Raw genomic sequence first — 24,244 nt, 5'->3', positions numbered from 1 at the left:
CTAGTATCTCATGGTAGTTTGTTGCAGGGGCGTTTTGATCTTCTGGAAGAGATTTGGACAGAGCGAGACCGTGTACCGAAATGCGATTGTTGGATGAGAGAAGTGGGATATTAGGGATGATAAGCAGATGTTTGTTTGACGTTAGAGTTCTTTCTTTCCCACGTCGTTTCACCACCATCATTGGGTGTGTTACATTAGGGAGATCTATGGCTTTGGTAGAGGTTAGAGAGCCATTTGGTTCGTTAGTCCAAGCTTTGCTATAAGTTTTCTTCGTTGTACTACTGGGTGGTTCCGACAAGGGTAGATCGTCGCGAAGGGTAGTTCGACTTCTGCCACATGTTGGAAAGTAGTTGGCCCGGTTCGTTTTCATTCCCGTCAGTTGCATTGGTGAGTGAGTTTTCGTTAGCTCTGAGGACAAAGTACTTCCTGACATAGGGACTTTTTGATTTTCCACCTTGGCTGTTGTGGTCGGGTGGGCAGATTGAGACATATTCATTTCTATGTTGTTTAGATTAGAGTTGTCACATTGTTTGACACTGTCCGTATTAGACGTTGCAATCAAGTGAGGAGTTTTTTTCTTTTTTGTTGTTTTTTGTGGGTTTTTAGGCAGAGGTTTTGTAGTTGGAATTAGAGCTTCTTGACTTCCTTTAGATAGTTGTTGAAGGTCTATATGATCATCATCAGCAATTGTGTCGATGGTAGAGGATGTTAATGATTTGCCTAGAGTGGCATGATGTTTAGAGCCTTTTAGGAGTGCATCCTTGCGTCGTTTCGCATATCTTTTGACTGCTCTGAGATGTTATTTTTTTTGGTCTCCGGTACATGAAGCAGGAGTTTTCTTCAGTTGTGATTCTTCATTAGGTTCCGATTTCATTTGTTCCAACGCTTTGAGCAATTCGGTTGAACTGTCAGGACAATTGTTAGACCGAGTGGATTTTGGGAAATGGAGCATGATCGTACTGTTCATTGCTTCAATTGTTACTTTAAGTTCATTCAACTCATTCTGACAGTTACAAGCAATTGAAGACGAAAGTGTCTCTTGAGATATTAATGAAGGTGTTGAGGTTTGTTCGAGGCAGCATTGCATGTTTTTATCTTTTGAGGTTGTCTGAGTCGTGGAATTCGGGTTTAGACCTAGCTCCCCAATGCAGTTTTTTTTAGCGTCTCGGCTGCCACGATAAACCCTTCGATGCGATCCATTTTTGAAATCATGTGGAAAAGCATTGCTTTGGTCTCCTTCAGTTCTAAATGGGTCAGATCATGGCCCTTATCGAGGAGATCCAAGATACGGATGATTACCGGAAAGGTACTCGGAGAATGTTGCACAACCTCTTCAATTGCATTCAATTCTGCAGATGATTTTAAGTAAGATACTGCAGCCTGCACTACATCAGTTTCTGGAGAATAGGTAAACTGAGGCGGAGGCACTTCTCTGGTTATGTCATCGACAATGTCATTGCTCGTGTCCAAGAGACTTTGAGTATGTCTGGGCAGGTGTGATTGAAATGACATGCGCTTTCTTACAGATTTAAAGACCACATGGGTTAGGGTGCCAATGGAACGGCACACAGCTTGGTCCAATGCTTCCATTTTTTCCATGGTTAGGTCGAATTGCCTTTTGCTGCTTTCCAAAGTCGGCGGTGATTCTCAACAACTTCTAAAGTCGTCAATGTCTTTGCAGACCTCGGGACTGATGGAACTAATGGTTCCTGTAGTTTCAGTAAGTATTAGCGGGGGGAGTGCAATTATGAACTTGAGGATTTCCTTGAGCGTGAATTTGGGCAGCATGGGAAACTAATCGAGGCGTAGACGTTTCTTCTTCCAGAAGACACACCGCGGGCGCCTCAGAAGCGCCCGGCTCAATATACGAAGTTCTGCCATTACAGATTAAAGAATCAATGGTCATTGTAGAAAGTGGAAGAGCAGGTGTCAGATTTCCCTTCACACTCCTCAGTCCGGCAGCCATGTTTGCTTTTCAGAAAGAACGGCGCCGTGAATTTTGTGCAAAAGATTAGTGCAGCTTAAATAAGACGTGTTTATGTTTAGAGTCAAACATGCACAGAAAACATGATAGTTGTAGAAAGCAGTAAATAATCAAATGAGAATGCAATCTTACCGTAAATTCTCCCTTTTTGCGTGAACATGAATAGTTAGGGCAGTTTGCAGCCAGCTAATAGCAAACAGCGTACTTTTGCGTACTTCAGTGTGCGCGCGTGTGCGCTGCACACACAGATTTTGAAAATGAAGGGGGCGGAGTCAAAGGCGGGCTTGGTGGCACTGGCCCAATCAGTAACAGGTTCAGGCAATGGAAGGTCAGGCAGCTTCCGTGTGCCTGAAAAAGACATCCGCTTTGCAGTAGACATGTTGCATGGCAAAAGAGATCCTCGCAGGTCCATGACAGCGAGCAGGCAGGCAAGTCCAGGGAAGTCCTTCTCAACAGCAAACAGCGTACTTTTGCATACTTCCGCTTTTAAGACTGTTATGTTAGCCCATGAAGTTAATGTAATCCATGAAAAAAATGCTATAGTAGGCTTAGATTTGGCTTTTGGCATAGATAAAAGCTTTACTCTTGCCATTGCTTCTTTAGTTCATGGTGGCTTACATGTCATGTTCTTTCTGCCTTATGTCTTGAACTGGTCAGCAGTTCTGGGTTAATCCGGCCTGTAATGTATTTCCACTTTAGTATTTTACGGATTAATGCGGAATTGTGTTTTTTGGCGTATTTGGTGCCTACTTTTAGATTGCAGCTTTAAGTTATAGATTTAGTTTAGTCATAGGGTTCAAACACGTCTGCACTTAAAAGACTTGCGTTCAATCTACATCCCGATGCTCAAAATACAGACAAGCACTAGATAAGTGGTGCAATAATAGTGCCAAACCTATTGTAGGAGCTATTGATTCCTCCGGGTCCTAGTTGGACGTGCCTGCGACCCAAACCCTATTCGCAAAGCCTGCACACTCGATAATTCTATATCGTTAAGCAGCCCCTTGGAAAATTGCATAATTGCCCATGACATAATTGGAGCGGTGACAGTGCAGATAGCATCTTTCTAAACCTGTCTCGCTGTTTAGGGCTTACCTTCAAATTGTCTTATCCTGTTCGTGCACGTCGGCGTTCAGATTCCAATGGAGACGCCAGCGCGACTGCGCTTGTATAATGTGTTTGCTATAGTAGCCAACTGTCCTACTTCTGTGTCTATTGTTGGTCTTCTGAGGCCGCCATGTGTTGGGACTGAGGCTTACATGAGGACTGTTCTTGCCTGACGTGTCTGTGCCGATACCAAGTTGTCATCCATTCTGGAAACAGAATACATGTTCTATTTCCTACTTTGCCCGCCAAATTTCATTCTGCACCCTTATTATTGGTCATATTTAAAGTTCCCAAAAACTTGTTTAATCAATATAATATTTTGTTTAATTTATTGTTTCACATTCCCACCTAGTTATCTAATATATTTATTTTTGAAAATCTATGTGTTCAGGTGACCTAAGAGTCTGTACATTACCGGTATGTGTGACTACAATGAGAATCCTAACCATTGTATGACTTTCAGTGGGCATGCTCAGTTCTCCAGGCTAAATTAACTTCATGGGTAACATAAGAGTCTTAAAAGAGAGTATATGGTGGGGAACGCCATAAAGCACTAATTAGCCTCATAGCTAACTTTGTACTCAAAAATATATAAACACTTTAAAGAAGGGAGTAGATATTAATTATTAATTTGGAATGAACAAAGGTCAATGATGACAGTGTGACCAGTGTATATGTAAAATGACGAAGTTATACAGCCACAAATGTTAGGAAGAATTATGTAAAGAAAGGATTTAAGTGCCATACGATATATTGCAACTTCTTGTGTTCTAATTGTTAGGCAGAATTGCATGCAGTATCCTCTGGGACCACTACACACAATTAGGACTACAGGTGTTAGCCAAACTTACCTTTGGTGCAAGTCTGTACCACACCGTTTTTGGTAGCAAACTGAGCAGCCAGGCTTATCTTAAGAGTGAATGTGAGCAGTACAAATAACTACACAGAGGACTTTCAATCACAGTTATACTCAAGTTTTCTTGGTAAATACTTATTAATGTATTACACAATCATTTAGAAAACATTTCACTAGAAGTAGGCAACTTAATATTATATACAAATACACTTCAACACAAAACTCCAAGATTTTGAGACAGTTTGAGCTCTGCTGAAATAGGAGCAAAATGGCAGTTCAGTTACTTCTAAGTGAGCAAAAGGGACAAGGTAAGTAGAATAGATCCCATATACTTGTTAGAAAGTGCAAATAGTTTCAGTTCAGCAGAAGAGTTCAATTCAGGTCAATAGACCAGGCCAAAGTCAATGGGCTAGTGTTCTGGATAGGAAAGAGCAGTTCTGGTATCAAACGGTAAAGTCTTTGCAAAAGTTCTCAGAAGTAGTTTAGGCGAAAGAGAAACATGTCGGGTCACAAGCTGATTAGGCCTGCAAGTTGGTAAAGTTTCACAAACTTTCACCACGAGAGTCGCGTTCTCTCAATCGGGTTGGCACAGTACCTTAGTATGAAGAACAAAATGCAGCTGAAGACGTTGGTTCCTGGCAGTTCCTGCAGATCTCACTGTTACTGAGCCTCAGTCGTGGGGACACAGCGCGCGGAAAACAATATGCTTTCTAATGGGCAGCCAGTGCAAAGATCTTCTTACCAACGATACACGGTTTGTGCAGGCCGCAGACCACTCTGACAGCATTATTTTGAACCACCTGTAGGTGATTCAGTTCTCTCTGACCTATGCCCAGCAGAAGGCTTCAGCAATAGTCTATCCGGGATCCTACAATGGCTTGTGCCAGGGTGGCACAGCAGCTTGAGTCGAGGAAGGGGCAGATCTGTGCTTGGTATAGCTTGATATAGTATGAGGAACAAGACACAAGATGGCTGACATTAGCTTTCATGCTCAATTCTTGATAAAAAATGACTCAGAGTTTTAACCTTTGGAAGAGTTTTAAGAGAGCATTCATCCGATGGAATGGCTTGAAAAGCTGGATCCAGGTGATGCAGCTTATACCTGCCACAATCATAATTTCAGTTTTTGAGTTGTTGAGAGCCAAGCCATTGCACAACATCCACCTGTGTAGGGGGTCAGCTGCATGGCTACCTGTCTGGGGGAATGAGACACAGTCATCTGCATAATTAGCGAACATTACATGCTTGAACTCCAGCAGATCAAAGAGGGGCAGGGTGAAGACATTAAATAGTGTGGGGGACATACACGAGCCCTGATGAACGCCACAGGGCAGTACAAAACCCTCTGCAATGGCATTATCACAGTAAACCCTAGCTGTTCGCTCTGACAAAAAGGAAAGGACCCAGCTGACTGCTTCAGGAGAGAAGGCGGACAATTCTTGGAGTCGAGTGACCAGCGTGTTAAGGTCCACAAGGTCAAAAGCCGCAGTCAGGTCCAGAAGCATAAAAAGGGCTGCTTGTCCCTTATCTAGATGTTGCAATATGTTAGTTTTCAGATCCAACAAAGTGGACTCCATACTACGATGGCTTCTGATACCGTACTGTTTAGGGCTTAGAATACTGTGATGAAAAAGAAATCCTGTGCAGCATTTTGAAAAGAAAGGGCCTATTAGTTTTGGGGCGATAGTTGGCCGCCAAGGATGGGTCCAGTGAAGGTTTTTTCAATAGAAGGGGTAATCCATGCTGGTTTCATTGCGGTAGCAACATGTTTTTCCAGAAAGGATAAGGTAACATGTAGCAATCAAGATGTGGGCACAAGATTTTACAATAGCTGCCGGGCCAATGTCCCCTTTACAATTAGTCGGCTTCAGTTATTTTTAGCATATCCAGAATAACCTCAGACACTTTGGAGAATACAAAGCGTGGTAGATGGCCCAATGCTTTTCCTGAATTAGATACATGTTTGTCCTCTATTAAAGGCTTTTTATTAGCTATCGTGGCAATTTTGATGTTCTCGATCTTGGTTTGCATCGAGTTCTGGATATCTGAACACCATTTCACGTCCTTAGTGACTAGGGAAGTGGGTGGACAAGGGTCCTCCAATTCTTTTAGGACCCTAAACAATTCCCTTGAGTCAAAGGAGGCCCCCTTTATTCTCGGCACATAAAACAGTTTTTTTGCATCACATATAGCCTCCTTATGAGTCTTGACTTCCCGGGTGTAGTGTTCTTTATCCTGAGGGGAGAGGGACTTCAGCCATCTTTTGAAGGCTTTGTCCTTGAAGGATTTTAATTTCTGAATGTCCGAGGAATACTGTTCTTTTGACGGTTGTGTCTTCACCATTCGTTATTTTAATGGTGCAAAATTGCTCACTGCCAAATGCATCATTTTATCATACGCTAAAGCAATTTAGAAGTGGTGTAAAAATGATCAAGATTGTCTAATACGGGAGCAAAAAACGGAAGCATAGAAGAGGGGTCAATTTAGGCAGATTGCAGCAAATAACCTTTAGAGGAGCATTCCTCTTTTTTCCAGGTGGCAAACTCAGCAGCTTCTGAAAGGAGATTTGAAAGTGGTCAGACCAGGGGCAGTGATTTACTTCAATGTTATATCTATTATTAATCTGTGGGAGGCTACCCAATCCAGAGTTCTACCACCATTATGTGATGGTTGGTTAATATGTTGTATAAAGTTTAAGCTCTTTAGTGTATCCTCTGAAATCCTAGCAAGGGTGTCATCTGGATCATTAAAACAAAGATTCAGGTCACCCAGAACAAGCACCTTTGAGTGAGGTGGGGAGGGCGATAAATCAGGAAGATGTACAGCGTGGTGTTGTGGTTCAATAATAATTTAGCGTGCAAAGTTTCAGTCATCAATGTTTACTGAGTTGATTTTGCGTATATTCAATGCCTCATGAAAGATAAGGGCCACGCCCCCACCTTTCCCAGCTATCTGATCAGCTCTCAGAATCCCGTAGTCCTATGGTACGCCCTGTGGTACGGCCAATGAGAGAGCAGGTCTTGCTGTTCCATTTAGTGTTGTCTTAGTCTTTCTTATTCTATTGGTTGCAGAATAGTGAGGGATACTGGCAGCGAGTTTAAAGTGTTGGTGAAGGGAATGATCACAATACGCCATTAAGTCCTGAGGAATAGAAGGGGTATCCGTGAAGGGAAAATAGGGATACCATGTCTTGTCTGATGAGGTCGGGCTCCCCCCACCCCCCCCGAGGGTCGCCTTCTCTGATGTGATCCTCCCTCAAATAGCCACCCCCCAGGGTCAGAGTCAGGTAGCGGCTGCCGTCCCCTGGCCACATGAGAAGAAGTTACCTCTGGGAAGGAGTGATAACATCAAATGCATCTCACCAAGCACTAGCAGGTGATTCCTAGGATATACCAAAACAAAAAGTATACAAAAATATGTATTTGCCTGAGCTACCTTTATGGGGCAATACGTTAAGCCCCAGATGCTCCTTCTGTACTGACGGAGAGAAAAGAAAGGAAGTGAATGTTAGTAAATGGGGGCAATTATACAAAGCTAATAAATTAATATGTATGGAAACACTAGGCTATGCGCTAAATAGCAGTAACATATACTTTCTAGTGTATGTTGAATTGGTGGCAAAATGTAGGAAAACTTGGCCCATGTTCCCCGACGAACCACTGATCCATGAAGTCAACAAAACCATAATTACGCTGGCTCAGGAGGGAGGGCAATCACTGAACTATATAAGGTATGTTTGGTTAAATGCTACAAATGCTACAAAGCGATAGTTAAAGTGAAAAGCAAATGGAGGGTGAATTTTTCTGGGAAGCAGTAATTGTGCTGGAACAGTTTAATTGGGGGGGGGGGGTGACCCAGAGTATCAAGCCTACTAAGTTATGTCTATTGGGGCTGGTGCCAATAAGGAAAAGGAGTAAACCTATAACCAAATCTGTATTAGGCATTACATTAGTGTTAGGCAGAGTTTGTATGCAGTACCCTTTGGGAACACTACACACAACTAAGACTACAGTTGTGAGCAAAACCAACTTTTGGTATAAGTCTGTACTACACAGTTTTTGGTAGCAGAGCTGAGCAGCCAGGCTTATCTCAGAGGGAATGTGATCTGTAATGATGTTACACAGAGGTCTACAATCACAGGTGTTCAAATAAACTATTACACTCAAATGTTTCTTGGTTAAACACTTATAAATGTATTCAACCAGTCAGTTATAAAACATTCACTAGAAGGAGGCAGTTAAATATCATACACAAATATACTTCAGTACCATACACTTTAAGTTTCTGAGCCATTCAAACTACTTTGACGTAGGAGCAAAAAGGAATAGGTTATTTAGAACATGAAAGGTTACAAGTTATTCTTACACAGTGCAAATATTTAGAGTTCACTAGAAGAATCGATTCAATTCAATAGGTTAGGCCAAAGTCAATCCGCTAAAGTCTTGGATAGGGTAAAGCAGTTCTGGTAGTGAAACGGAAAAGTCTTGGCACAAGTTCTTAGGATAGTTTGTAGCAAGAAGAATTATATGCTGGGTCACAAGCTGATTAGGCCTGTGAGTTGGGAAAGTTTCAAGCACTTTCACCGTGAGAGGTAAGTACTTTCAGTCTGGTTTTACAGGACCATTACAAATGAAGAAAAAGATGCACCTAATGACTTCTGTTCCTAGCAGTTCCTGCAGATCTTACTGTTCCTGGCCCTCAGTCGTGGGGACAAGAGGGAGACTCCTGCACTGTACTGGGGCTGGTCAAAAAGCTGGCAACTGGCAAATCTTTGTTTCCAGTAGCTTTAGTCAAGCACACAAACTGGTGTCTCCCTTCCTGGTTCTACAGTTTCTTGCAGCACTCTGAGGAAAGTCAACCAGCTCTGAGGTGAGTATCCAGGTGGCTTACGGTTCAAGTTGATTGGTCCCACCATCTCAAAGGGAGAAGTCGTCCTTGCAGGGCTTCTCTGTCGAGATGTTAGCGATTCGGACCTGCAGCAGGGCTTCACCGGGCAAACCAACGGTCCAGGAGTTGCAGCAGCCGTCCTCTTCAAGCTCGTCTTCGGTTCTTTCGTTCAAGTAATCTGGGGGCCTTCCAAGCCAAGAGACTTGCCTTTTATCCAGTTTCCTCCCATTCATTCCGGCCTAGCTGCCACTCACCCAGCAGGGTGCCTGTCCTTGCCGGACAGTCAGCCAGCCAATCACGCCAGAGTGCATTTGGGTCTCCTAGGAGACTAAGCACTGGGAGTTTTGGGCACTTCCCTCACTTCCTGCCCACCCCAGATACCCCTGAAGCCCACCAAAGGCGATGGAACAAAGGGACCAAACCTGGTTTGGCGCGCAGAGAAACTCTAGAAGGACCTTTCCATAAAGAAATGGCGAAAAAAGAAGACGGGGACCTGTTTAAACAAAGGGGGCTCAGACGCCATCTTGAAAAACATGGCTCCCACGATTTAACACTACCGGTGTTCGCAGTCAGGAAAAATCATGGTAGTTCGTTGTAAAACCACTGCCACCAGCCATTCTGAGAGGAAAGGGTAGCATTTGACTGCTGCATGAGTATCTAGACATAGGGGATACTAAGTAACCCCTCCAGCACTATTGTAAGATAGGGTGTACTAGGTCTATGAATTTAAAAAGACTAGTAAAGTCAATTTCACTTTACTTTGTCTGGGAAACAGTAGTTTATCCCAGAGAAGCTATTTAAACCTTGGGAAAGCCTGAAAGGCTTCCCTGTGCCACTGCACTGGCGGTGCTGTGTGACACAAATGAAAAGAAGATGCCTATGGAGTTGTCTAAAACTCCATAACCAAAGAAAATACAGACAGAAAACAAACAGAATTAAAAAGTTCAAAGTCCCAAAGTTTAGCAAAAGAGCTGGAGGGCTCTGAGGTGGGAGGAATTGGCGCATTAATGAGAATGCTCCCTAACAATTAGCTAAAAGTGTTAAGGGAGTTTTCCTAAAGTCCAACTGCGAGTAAGACTTTAGTAAACTATCCCAGTGGCCTGTAGATCACTAACTCTTAGTATCAGTATGTACTAGCTCAGGTCCTTGCAAGTGTGGCAGAACAGTCTTAAGAGGAAGATGTGAGCTGTAGGTTAAGTACTCTGAATCTTAGCTAGACAGACAACAAAGAAGCACTTGCACATATGGTTATATAAAAGATATATATATTATATTTACACCAGAATCACTTTAAATACTTCAAATGTTTACGGTAGAACACTTAGGAATACTAGATAATACACTTCAAATGGCACTTTCCCTTTTGTGTTTATTCACAGTCACATTTGTAGCAACGTTAGAAAGGGAAAAGACATGGTTCTCGTATTATTGGTATTCGCGCACTCATGCGGTTTTCAACAGGTCATACAGTAATACATTTACTCTGCAAACACATATAGGAAAGTCACTTAAAGGGAGGAAAATAAGTAGTTAGTGCAACATGATCTTAGTTCAAGGTTCTAGAGCTGGTTTCTTCGCCCTGCAAGTCTTTTAAGTCCAATAACGCAAACCTAGCTAAAGGCAGTTCGGAGAGGGCTTGAAGTCTTGACAAACAGCGAATAATGAAGAGTTCCTGCTGATTTCTTCCAGTGTCTAAAGTTATTGAAGCAGCAGGTTACCAACTAACAAAGGAGAGCTAAAAAGGGACTTAAGGGGATACAAGCAACAGGTAAGAGTGGGTTACCCTGGACACCTCTACATGTACTCCAATGCTCTGGAGCGACTTCTTGGAATCATGTAAGCAATACTCTCTTCCCCACAGTACCTTTGGCTTGAAGAAAGTGTTCGTGTTGGGTCCACTGCGATGTGGCAGCTCTGGCTCGACATCCGGATTCCTTGGTCTGGCGACGAAAGGTAGGACAATGGACGGTGACTCTCAGCAGTAGTCTTGAGGGAGGACCTGTAGCACGACTTGGAGCAACTTCTTGGTTTACTCTGCGGTTTTGCCCTATTTTCAGCAGTCCCATCAAAGGAAATGGATCGCCCAGTCAATCTTCATCGCATCCTGCAGTTCCACACTGTGGTGAGGGGGTCCGAGCGAGTTGGATCGGATCTCTGGAGTGTCCTTACCTGGATTTGGCCTTTCCACAATGATGCGCTACCGAAATGGGCAGCAGGTCTCCTGGTATTGGGGTTCCACAGCTCTGGAAGCTTCTAGAACCTCGGGAAATGGCTTGTTTCAAAGTTTGTCTTGGGACTGGTTGTTCTCACCAACCAAAGGGAAGGAGTCGTCCTATTCGGAGCTCCTCTGTTGCATAAAAAACTGTCAGGACAGCAGTGGTCCCTTCATGGTCTTGCAAAGGGTCTGCAGGCATATCTGGTCGTCTTCTCCTTCAGTTACTTCCGTTTCCTGTGGTCGATTTGCTTTACACTCCAGAAGCCTCACCTTTTATACAGTTCCAGCACACACTCTTCTGCAATCTGTCTCAGCATTTTACAGAAAGAGCATTTGGATATCCAATCAGGACAGCCAGGCCTGCTGTGGGAGCTGGATCTATTCAGGCACTCTGGCAGACAAAGGACAGGGGGGTGGGCACTTCCTGCCTGCCCAGACACTCTGGAGCCTAGGCGGGAATACCTACTGGTTCCCGCCAAAGGCAAAACACACCCACAGATCCCCCCTCCACCACCCAGAAAGAGGCCCCAGGTTGGTACTTGGATGCCCCTATTGTGCACTACCGAGGCTATGGACATAGCCTGCGGTATAAAGAATACACAATAGTTGGTAGAACACGTCCACTGCCACCAGCCATAACTAGGTGATTGTCTATGACTAAAATGTCACAGGAGCAGAGAGAAGGGGGATACTAAGTATCAGTTTGGCACTCCACTGAAGGTGGTGTGTGCCAATCTCTCAGTCTATAGGTTTTGGGAGAGACACGAAGTTTCATCCTTAAGAACTGTAGTTACGTAAGGATATAGAAAAATAATCTTGAAGGAGGACCCTAAGGGTTCTCAGCAACACTGCCCAAAGGAAAGAAACAAAGGACTGAATGGCTACAATGGGGAGGGCCCAACGCGCCATCATAAAAACCAAGAAAAGACCAATGAAAGATGTTCTAGTCTTCGGAGCCTGGGAAGTTCGAACCAGGGCGGAGAAACTAGTAGAAGACTCATATCAAAAAGACACTCAGGATCCGAAGAAGAAGCAGCACTGAAGAGACTGAATGTCGACTTGGGTGCCAGAAGAAGAACTGGAGGCGGTGGCGTGACCCAGACAGAGAGGACCGTGTGGTCTTCTAATGATGCAGAGACTGTACCAGGAGGGGCTCCGCGGAGCTGGCAGCTGAAGGAGGAAGGAAGGAAAATCCATGCAGGCTGTGTCAGTTGGGCCAACCTGACCCTGTGAGAAGAACCAGTAACATCACCCTGGTACAGGAGAGGTAAGGGGAGCGGAGGGAGACCCAGGTGGGGAAAGGGGTGGGAAGCTAATGAAAAGCACCCAGGGGCTTAGCACACTCATCCCAGTATAAGAGAATGTCAGACAGCTAAGAGTACTAAGGGACAAAGAACACTTATAAGTGAATGTTGGAAAGCTAACAAAGAGTATCGAGGGACCAATCATACTCGTCAGAGTGTAAACGGATGTTGGAAAGATAATGAAGAGTATCAAGGGACTAATCATACTCATCCCAGTATAAGTGACGGTTGGCAAGCTAGTGAAGATATTGGTTGGGACCAATCATCCCTGTAGAACAGAAGGACTATTTGTCGAACTAAGTGAACAGACCAGGGGAAGACCCCAGGCATACCAGCAATTGAGAAACAGAGACATTGCTAGGCTTGGAGGAAAGGAAAGAGTCTCTGGCCATCGCAAAAAAGGAACTGTGCCTTATGGACGCACGCCGAGGGATTACCACTCACACTGCAGTGTGAACAGATGGCACCCATATCCCTAAGGCCAACTACAGTGGACTCTACGAACCTTGGCGATCTTGGGTACCCACAGATTTTTTCAAAACACAGCTGCAAATCCGCCCCATAAGTGCTGGATTCGGGCCTGCACCATCACAGCATACCTCATGCTTTAGTAGGCCAGATAATTCCCTGTCCTGATGAAGGCCGATACAATTATCATTTCTCATTCCTGGTACAAGGACGAAACACAGACGTGTCGACAATTCCATCACCAGACAGTGCTCATCATACAACACTGTTGACTAAACCGATTGATGGCGTGCCAAAAGAAATATTGTGCCTCAGATGAGGCATAATGTTTTAGTCAAGATTAGATTAACATTGAAATATATTAGTTCATCTACACGTTTGTTTTGTTTTCCTATTGGGAATGTATGCTTTTCTTTCACTTGTGTCAATTTGTTTTTTGATTGAATGAGTTTCATTTCACGTTGGTTCAAACAACAACTACAATAAAATAGTAGGTCACCATATTCCAGACTCGCCGTAATCCGTTTTTTTATCTGTATATGCATGCTTTCACCTGGAGTGATCAGGGAATAGCCAGGTGCCCTTACAATTTTAGATACCCTATCTCTTGTACAAAAAGTGTATAAACAGAAATGTATACAAAAGAAGAAAAATCAGTGTTCAAATTAATAAAAAAGGTAGATAAATCAGCTCTCCTCCACCACATTAGACCCCACGGAGTAAGGCAGTCTTTGTAGGCAGGATGACATACTCTGGCTCGGGTTCTTAGAAAAATGAAGAGTTCCAAAACTACGATCGATGCCCGCTTGGCCTTCCACGTTAAAGTCTCTTGTTCAGACCGCCAAATAATGTTTCAACACAAAGTTCACATAGGTCCCTCTCCATCGGGCTCAGACGTCTTCAGCACAAAGTTCAACAAAACTTGCAAAGGGGCTCCCTTGCCCAAGCTTATTGCACTTCTGATCTCCCTCAGCCGGGCTTAGACCACTTTCGGGTGTCGAAGACTTTCGAATATGCGTGGCTTTCTTTACAGACCTCTGCAGGACCACTTTGACTTATAGTTCAAGTTTCAACTTCCACTCTCCCCCTTCTCTAAAAGGTAATTCTGCTTACTTTGCTTTTGCACTTCATTCGCTTTATCACTACAGACAATGCACCTTTCACAGAGAATTTCAAGTGGGCTACTTCCTTTCGGTGGACCACTCTGGTACTCGGAATCGCCGATTCTCAAGTTTTCTTTTTACTTCAAAGTTTTTTCACAGGTCTGCCTTTCTTTGCGTCTCATACACTCATGTGCAGCTTTCAGTTGCGATATAATGTTGCCACTTCAAACCTTCTGTAACACACACCGGTCTCAGGTCGTTTGCCAACTCATCGACTGTGTTCATTTCTTTCTACCCAATTCTGCGGTTCAATCGGGAGGGTCGATGGCGTCCTTGAAACACAATGCAGTCTTCACTTACGGGATCTGGCCTTCTCCACGTGTCTTTCGAAGCCTGTCGACGGCAACGACTCCCAGTAGGGAACTCTTGGGGTTTTCGACCCACTGCTCTCTTTCCTTGGTCTGTCACTCTGTTCTAGTAGGTTTGCCTCCGCCCTGGAAATCCTGCTCAAACTCATGTTCCGCCTTGCTCAGAGTGTGTCTTTAGGTGTTGCCTTTTATCCATGTCAGGAGAGCCAATTGGTATTAGGTGTATGCACAGTACGATTTATGAGGGTTAGTCTGGTTACTCTCAGTCACTGTCTTCCTCCACCAAGTGTTTGTATTAAAAGGGTGGCAGGGAGGGCCACCACGGGGCGCATGGATGGCAAGCCTCTCCGTGTGAGCTCTGCATGAAGGCCCCACATAGTGGACTGAGCCCCCACCACGGGACCCCCCCTGAATGGAAATTCGACGGATTCGGGTATTAGAAGTCAAGGCACACACCCTGGGAAAAAACCCGATCAAAATTGGTGCCCGCTTCACCGAGATACCGCTGCAAGACGCCCTGCGGGAAATCTGCGCAGCAGGCCTGCTATAGCCATATATGCATCCACGGCGTGGCCCAACAGTGAAACTCCCCACCCGACTGCGACGAGAGCAGCCTGCCTCAGAACACACACCATAGGAATTTCCTGGAGCCCCCTGCATGAAACGGCTGAACGACCTTTGAAAGGACCGCTACGAGCCCAAACTTGACGACTAGATGGCCGCGTGTTAATACTCGCTCGATTACAGCAGGCCGCCGCAACACTCCACATGGGCCTTCAGGAACTCTGAAACCCACTGGAGCCTCGCAGGTGAGGTGCCTGCTGTCCCGGGGACATCTCCCACTTAGGCAACATTGCCACAGATAAAGAGACTGACTGGAGGCTCCTGCCCCTGCGGAGGACGGACCCCCCGTCGTTCCGCCGCAGAGTCTCAGCCACGGCTCCCCGGGTGCCTGTAATCGGATGCCCGGACCGGTTACACCCCAGAGGGTGCGGGGCAGGAGCGCCGGAGCACCCACACTAGCTGCCATCCAGCACTACTTCCTTCGGCGTCTGCCGATCGATCAGACGACATTGCGTCTCGGCACCCCAGCGAGGTCCACTGCTTCTCTGAGTGTGAGACCCCATCAACTCCCCGCTGGGCCGCTTGGACTTCCCCGTGCTTGGGGACTCGGGTCAGTATTTATACATCGCATGGGCCCTGCTCCCACCAGAGAATTACACCCAGGAGCCTGACACAGCCAACCCAAACGCCTAACCTGCCCTGAACACGCGTAAAGGCCTGATCAGCTCAGGACTCATTGTGTGCACACAGCTAAATCCCTATGGCCTACTACCATAAGTCTTTCTGCCAAAAGCTAAATTCATCCAAGTCTATCCGCCCAACCGGCTGATTGACCACGAACTACGCTGGTGGGCCCCTGACAAGGTCTGTTGGGCCGCTAAGGAGGAAGCTCACCTTGCATGCCCTAGATGACAAGGTTTTAGAGCGCACACCGAACTGATTACCGACAGGACAGCAAGAACCCACAGACTAACTGGAGGTCTGAGGGTTGGGCCCCAAGATCGTGGGGTGTGTGCCCTCCTCGGACGTGGTTTGCTCCTCACCTTCCCATTCGCCTACAGTTATGAACTCTCATAGGAACGGCAGCACTCTGTCCGCACCATAGGAGCTACACCCACAACTAGAAGGGGCACGGCAAAGATTCACGAAATCCCACCACGAGCTCCTGGAATCAATCTGAAGTCACCCTGTCCACAAAGCCTGAACCCACGGAACGTACCCTTGAAACCAGAAGTTAGGGTATGCCAGTCTGAGCACAAATTGACCTCAAAGCAAGCTTCGCCAAAAAGAGCACAATAACACCGGCCGCTACCTATCTCTCCCATCAACCAGCCGCAGCTCTAACCAACGGTAATCAGGCCCACATTTACTGTTACATTCACTGGCTTTCTTCCCTATGAACATTAAGCAGAAACTAGCGAAATACCAATTCTCTGAGGCCCCAGACACACCCCCGTCACCTGGGTGCACGAACATGGCCTCAAAAGCATCCGAGGTGGCCTCGACCAAAGCAGACATCGCTGATCTGCTCACCGAAATGAGAAGTATGCGAGCGGATATTGGAAACAAGATTGATAAGATCACGAAAAGAATGGACAAAATGGAAGATAGGCTTGAGGAGGTCGAACATTACCAGACCTCATTGAGTACGCTCGAGATGCAAATAGACCAGCGTCTCGCAGAAGTTGAAAACAAGGAAGAGAAGATCCACCTGAAGATTGATGACTTGGAAAATGGAGAATGCCGCAACAACATACAGGTTTTTGGTGTTCCCGAGACAGAAGGGGAAACTGAGTCACATCTAAAATAAACTCTACATGACATCCTGAAACAGCTATTCAAAGACGACATAGTAGATGAGCCAAAAATTGACCGGATTCATAGAGTTGGATGCAAGCCAGGTCGCCCGAGAACGGTATTCGCTCGATTCCATAATTATGCAGACAGAGCCCGAATCCTGGAAAAAGCCAGACTGATGCCGCAGATCGCAATGGGAGAAGCAAACATCACCATTTTTCAAGACCTATCTTCCCTCACATTGGCCTTGAGGAGAAAGTGCCTGCCGATCACCAAACTCCTTAAAGACAAGGGAATACGATATCGATGGGAATATCCATTCTCCCTCACATTCAAATGGGAAGGCACAAAGACAAAACTGATCTCTGAAAGGGATATCGCTAACTGTATTGCGGACCTACTGGGCGCCGAAGCAGAGGGATCAGCCGCGGGCGATCAGAGGAACGAGAATGGAGAATGGCGTACCAGAGGCCCTCGCCGCAGGAAAATGCAAGGATCCAGAAAATACAGGAGGAGGAACGCCTCCTCAGACATGGAACATTGACCCTGCCCCAGATCCGGCCGTCTACCTCAGGATGCACTACCTGAAAACAGGTGTGAAAGAAGATTGTCCGGTGGCAGACATGAACCCTAAGGAACAGCCACCTGCTGGAGACTGGCAGGTGATCCCGGTGAACAGAGGTACCAAGGGGAAAAGAGGGGGTAATGGACTAGACCTAGAATATGCCCGGAACATGATACTCCAATAGATGCTATGTTGAATAAGGGCTACAGGAGGTGTCTAACCGCCTACCTTAAGTGACTACATTTGGGGGCTCAGAGTTAAGTTGTATTGTTACATGAATAGGGCCGCTGGTTGTGCGGTCTCCACTGGTGGTCCGACAACGACTGGGTGATGTCAACCCAGCCGAATCGGATGCCGCAAATGGTGGGGGGAGGGATGGACTCATCACTGGGCTGACCCAGTGGCGATGGGGGGAGGGACGGAGGGAGGGGACAGGGGGAATTGGCGAGACCTTCACTTGCAATGTCCGTAATGCGCGAGAAAAGTTCACTGAAAACTGTTAAACTTACCATACTGCCTCTCACTATCAGAGAACCAATGGCGATCAGTAATTTTTCATGAAACAATAGAGGCACCGAAACAGGTACATCTTTTAATCGAATAGACATGGAGCGCTCCTAATGTCGATCAAATCTGCCAATAACCTATTGCGCATATGCACACTAAATGTAAAGGGCCTAAACTCTCCCACGAAGCGCTCCTTGGTGGCCAGGGAATTCAAACGCTCTAATATTGATATACTATTCCTCCAAGAAACACATTATACAAAGGGAGAAGAAAGGGCAATCCCATGCAGCAGTGTAGATCTCACCTTATGGAGCTCTGGGATAGTGAAAAAGGCTGGTGTGGGGATCCTGGTCCGTAAGAACCTGCGAATGACTGTCCTGAACACTTGGTTTGACAATGGAGGTAGGGCCGCACTGGTCGTAGGGACTATTCACGACACCCATTACCCTTGCCACAATCTACACCGCCAACCAGGGCCAGAAAAGATTCCTTCACAAAATCACGGAGAAAGTATTCACTATGGCACTAGGTCATATAGTCTTTTGGGGCGACTTCAACACCTGAATGAACTCCTCCCTAGATAGGCAAAGCAAAGCTGGTGTACTCAACCCCCCGCAATCACAAGAAGAAGCAGACATTAAACAGACCTTCTCCCTGTATGGCCTCGCCAACAGCTGGCGCCACTTCCAGCCGACAGAGCGGTTTCACCTTTCGCTCCATCCCACACAAGACCCTTACAAGGATTGACTACTTATATCTTTCCAATGACGACCTCCGCACAACACAGACTGCGAACATATGCCCCATCGCCTGGTCAGACCACGATATGGTTGTGTTTGAGATACAATGGGAGGGGTACACTTCCCGCACCAAAAAGTGGAGATGTAATGAAACATTATGGTTGGACACACTATTCAGGGATGACCTGGAAAACGAAATCAAACAATTCGTTGTTGCTAACGATACCGGTGAGATTGCAAAGACCTTGGTATGGGAGGCAGCGAAAGCCACGTGGAGAGGTATCCTCATTAGGGAGGGAGCCCGGAAAAAAAAAAGAACGCACTCTACTAGAAAAAAACATCAGTGTGAGGCTGAATGAGGCAGAAAAGCAAGTATAATTATTTCCACTTGAAAGGGCGAAGTATATTAATGAGGCTAAAGAGCTAAGGGAGGAGCTAAAAATCATGGAAGTGGGCAAAGTAACTCAGACCCTGCAATACTTGAATCAAAAATTTTATGAGAAGGGTGACAAAGCAGACTCTCTTCTAGCGACAAGACTCCGCGCACAAAGGGCGGAGAGATAGATAAATGTGATAGAGAGGCTAGACGGCACACTGCCAAACACAACAGAGACCTCTCCTGAGGGGATACGTGAGGCGTTTGCCTTCTTTTATGAAGATTTATATACTAATGACCCCCCTCATCAAGCACCATCACAAATTACCTCAAGAAGGTAAAACTCCTGACGCTGACACCCATAGAAGCTGAATCCCTAGACATACCAGTCAGTGAAGAAGTAGTAATGGATGCCATCAAACACTTAAAAACAAGAAAGGCCCTGGGAGATGGTCGATTCACCCCCGGCTTCTATAAATCATTCTCCACGTTCCTCGCCCCCTTTTTAGAGACCCTATTTAATGACATCTTTGAAACAGGATGAGCACCTCCGTCCTTTGCTCAGGCCCTACTCACAGTCATACCGAAGGAAGGCAGAGATCCGAAACACTGTAGCTCCTATCGACCAATATCCCTCCTCAACATAGATGCTAAAATATATGCAAGGGTCATAGCAGCCCGACTGGAAACCCACTTACCTCGATTAATACACCCAGACCAGGTTGGTTTTGTGATGGGGAGGCAGGGATCTGATACAATGAGAAAGACACTTCATCTGATACATTAAGCACAGGTTATCCCAAGTGACCCAACCCTACTGTCAAACGACGCCGAAAAGCCATTTGACAGAGTCGCCTGGGACTTCCTAGAAGTGGTCCTCGTTGAAATAGGACTAGGGCCAAAGCTACGTCTTGCCATAAAAGCCTTATACACATGCCCCCAAACATCGGTGTCCGTGAATGGTGGCTATTCCAGATGGTTCACGTTCGAAAGGGGGACGAGACAGGGCTGTCCGCTATCTGCCATTTTATTTGTCCTATCCCTGGAACCTTTAGCACAAAAATTGACACTTGACGATAGGGTAAAAGGTATCAAAGTGGGAGACAAAAAATATAAATTAGGCTTATACGCTGCGCTAGATATAATAAATGAGTATGGGCAGTTAGCGGGCCTCAAAATTAACACTGAGAAATCAATTTTGTTCCCGATTGACAAAAACAAAGACAGAAATAGAGAGGTTTGCCCCCCTGGGAATGAAGGTGAGCCTCACTACACAAATATTTGGGCATCAACGTCACCCGGGAACCCGATACGTTGTATCAGGCTAACTTCCCTCCTTTGTCATTGATACTGCAGAGTGACATTGAGAGATGACCTAAACTCACGATCTCATGGTTAGTCCGTCTAAACGCCATCAAAATGGTAATACTCCCCAAAATCTTATATCTTTTCCAGATGCTCCCAATCAAAATGCCTACTAACTACTTTACTGCTACTAAGAAATCGCTGATGGCCTTCTTATGGCAGAACAGAAAAACCCAGAGTCCCCAGAACCCTCCTGCACCTCAGAAAGGATGATGCAGGAGTAGGCCTCCCGGACCTAGAGCTATACTATAGGGCAGCCCAATTACGAATATGAATTCCACATCTGAGACAACGGACAGACCTCCAGTGGATAGCTCTAGACAACTTCTCACCTCTGCCCATATACTGTAGGAGAGTGGCTCTGGGTCCCAGCCCCTGAATTGCGAAATAGCATTAAAAATCATCCCATCCTAGGGACCATCTGGGCGATTTGGAAACCTTACAAGGGCACGAAAGGGGTTACATCATGGCCGTCCCCGTTGGGACATCTCTGGGTGCCGGGAATCCGTGATGACATACCCGAACCATTGAGCTACCATTCATGGTATGAAGCAGGGCTAGAAGGAGCCGGGCAATTATGGAAGGACAAAGCTTTCATAAAAATACAAGACCTCGAAGAAGCACTTGCCATAGGCCCACTGTCAGTGTTTCAGTACCTCAAATTAAAAGGCGTTATGACCCGAGACATATGGAAGGAACAGTTACAGAGGGACCTTACACCCTTCGAAGAAATTCTTGACACATATGCGGGCTCCAGAGGCCTAATAAGCGCAATGTATACTGCACTCTTAGGGGTGAATACAGCCGCCTCGATCAACTTAAAATCTAGATGGGAAACCGACCTGGGAAGGAATTTATCACAAGAGCTATGGCTGCGAATATGTAGACAGACAGCAAAATCCTCAATATCGTGCCAATACAAGTTGCATGCAATCAAACTTTTATACAGGTGGCAATATGACCCACTCAGACTCGCAAAAATGTACCAGGATGTGAGCCCATACTGTTGGAGGGGCTGTGGGCAGAAGGCAGACTATTGGCACATGTGGTGGGGATGCGGTGAGGTGCAAAAATATTGGGATGAAATTCTTAGCTGGATCAAAGAATTGGATGAAGAGGGGAGACAAAAACACCCTTTGCTGGTCCCGTTTGCTCTAGTGGAAGACGATGAGACAATCATGAAGGTTCCCAAAATGGTTCTAGGGCTATTGCTGGCCGCAAGGGCCTGCCTCACGATGACGTGGAAGAGGCCGACCCTCCCCACCAAGACGGAATGGGTAAATGTTGCCCGCAATGTTTTCAGAATGGACAGTCTAACCGCCGCCCTTCAAGGAGACCGTACCTCCATCGAAAATGAATGGTCCGAGTTCCGTGCCAAATATATTGCATGTGCAAAATGTGCATGAATGATTAATGAGACTCACTGAATTAGCTGATTGTGCCTGTTTAAAGCCGTTTCTTTTTCGACAAATGCTTTGTTCAATGTTTATGCCAAGGTTTCGCCAAAGACTATAACGCAGAGTGATTGGGACACTTCTCGTCCTGCTTACAGACATGCAAGGGGAAATGCAGAAGTGACATGCCAAGTTAGATTAACAAAAAAGGGGGGGATACTGTGTCTCACCATCGGCTGCCTCACCCCCACTCTCAGCTGCCTCACCCCCACTCTCAGAAGACCCCCCACCCAGGTGATCCTTCCATACTGGTCAACCCCCAGGAACTGGATCCAAAAGTGATGGGCGTGCCCTCGCCCTCGCCACCTGGATGACACCCTTCAGTTTCTGACAGAACCCTCACCCAGAGTATGTCCTAAAAAACACCTGTAAAACCAAAGTACAGGATTTGTTGTCACTAGCTTTCATATGAACAACATTAGATTTGGCTTGTTTTCATGTCAATGCACAGGATAAGGGGTAGCCATTGGATATGCTTGGATAACACCAAGATGTTGACCAAGATACTGAGGGGCAGAACCCGGTACTTTAATAAAGTCGATGGGGAGATGCCTACTGTACGGAGATGGAAAACAAACGCTTGCATGAAGAGTACATTATAGATTTCTTCTTAAAAGCAGGAGGTGATACCCTCATGCTGGGACAACTTTGCTGCTGAGCATCATGCCATGTTCCTTAAGTAACCCTTGCCAATGCTAGTTAAATTTAACATTGTGTAGATGTGCAATTGTGGCCAGAGATTTTCAGAAGGGATGTAGTGCAGGGAAAACGTATGAAGCTATCCAGCCTCCTGGTCTTCTTAGGCCCTGTGTATGGTGCACAGTATTGTAAACAAAACATGCTGCAACAGGTAGAAAAGGTTGCGATTATGAACATATATTTGGTTTTTTGCATGCAATTATTGAAATGAAGCTGTGGTAGCAATTTATGGATCATGTGGAATTTGTATGCCTCTCTTAATAGAACAAGTATTTGTCTTACAAGAATAGCTACAAGTCGAATGGCTCTTAACATATTTATAGTTGTAAATAGGTGTGAGGATCTCCTTGAAACTGAGGGAATGTGAAAATCATACGGTTGCCAATAATCAATTACCAAAACCGTGTTTAAGCTCCATTCAGACCAAGGATGTTTTTCTATGCCTAGAAGTTAGTTTGGTCCAAGCTTCCCTTAATATTGGTCTGATTTGCAGAGCAGTCCTGCAAGTATTAAAAGGAACCATCCATTCCAGGGTGGTTCCACTCATTCATACCATTGATCATAAAATTAAGGTTCACCAAGTGGTAAGGTGCTGAAAGTTTCAGCAGAAAAAGGTTGTGGGTGTTCTTCATCTAGTGCGATGAGGTAGTCTTTGCAGGCCATTGAGCAATTCAGATTCCATGCAGCCATGGTCTAATCCACACATTTATAAAACATTTTGTTGGTGTTATAAGAGTTTTGTTATTAATGATAATAAACTATTAACAAGTGTGCGAGTGAGCAAATGAATATGCCTTAGAGAATGACATGGAAATTATAAAACTTACAACAGATAAAAAAGTAGCATTGTTAAAATGTGTTATTTGAGCACACACAGCTAAAGACCCTTTTCAAACTTCAAACTTGCCTCCATGACTTATAACTTTTTTGTAAGGTTCAATTGCGGTCATATCCACCCTGTGATCCTGATCTCCAATACGAAACAGACGCCAGCGTCTACCGTCTTCCTTCTCTTCTGCTGCAGTGTATTCTGGGATAGAATCTTTTTGAAGTATTTCAGTAGTTTTTGGTTTTGGAAGATCATCTGTTACAATAAAAAGAAATAGCTCAAATGTCGTCCATTTTATTCTTGTACATTAAGTAAAGAGCAGACACGTTTTTAATGTGCTCTACGAAGAGCTTCTGAATCTAAGAGATTTGACATGGTTTATCATTTGCTGTGTACAACTGCCCACTGAAATGGAATTGAAAAAGGAGGCAGCAAAGGTTTATCTGTAAACATTAGATGATTTCAACAGACCTCTGCAAGTGCAGTTTGAACAGTACTCGACCCAAAGAGAAGAATCACATGTAAAAAAGAAAGAAGTTACAAATAAAAGGAAAACAAGACAAATGTGCACTGGTGACCTACATGGCATATTAGCAAAAGAAATATGCAACCACTATCACGTTGTTTTATAAAACGTTTGGATTTTTTTTAAATGCACATTTTGAGTACATTTCATTTGGCAATTAATTTCAGGAACTCATTCTCACAGAGTTCTAGTCAGAGGCAAAGTACTAATCTCCCCCAGACCAGTGTCTGGTAGCATCTTTCTGGATGGGGCTACAACAATGACAGTTTGCACCATCTTGATGCATACTCCTGTTTACACTGTAATAATCTGCACTTATGGACAAAAGTGGGCACTTCCCATATAATACACTCAACAATAATACAATAAACAAACCAAAAAACCAAACATGCTTACTTGTGCTCTAGCAGACACAGGCATCAATTATGTATCTAAGAGACAGGAAGTGGACTAGACAACGAAAGTGCAGAGTCAGGAAGCAGACGTTGACCCAGTGGGTTCATCGTTTTGGCTATCAACATTTTCTCAAA

General features: G+C 45.2%; 1 protein-coding gene across 7 annotated transcripts in view; it reads right to left on the bottom strand.

The window, feature by feature from the left end:
* Positions 1-24,244, bottom strand: part of BNIP2 (BCL2 interacting protein 2) — a 646,636-nt gene that overhangs the window by 346,863 nt on the left and 275,529 nt on the right. For all 7 annotated transcript variants that reach the window (XM_069624423.1, XM_069624425.1, XM_069624427.1 and 4 more), the window contains one exon: positions 23,267-23,443. In XM_069624423.1, the coding sequence (XP_069480524.1) occupies positions 23,267-23,443 (177 nt within the window). The remainder of the gene's footprint in view (positions 1-23,266; positions 23,444-24,244) is intronic.

Source organism: Ambystoma mexicanum, chromosome 11 (genome assembly GCF_040938575.1).
Source record: "Ambystoma mexicanum isolate Mex_15411 chromosome 11, UKY_AmexF1_1, whole genome shotgun sequence".
Lineage (NCBI taxonomy): Eukaryota > Metazoa > Chordata > Amphibia > Caudata > Ambystomatidae > Ambystoma > Ambystoma mexicanum.
The sequence above is the reverse complement of the archived record's forward strand: the minus strand, read 5'-3'. Positions and strand labels throughout refer to the sequence as shown.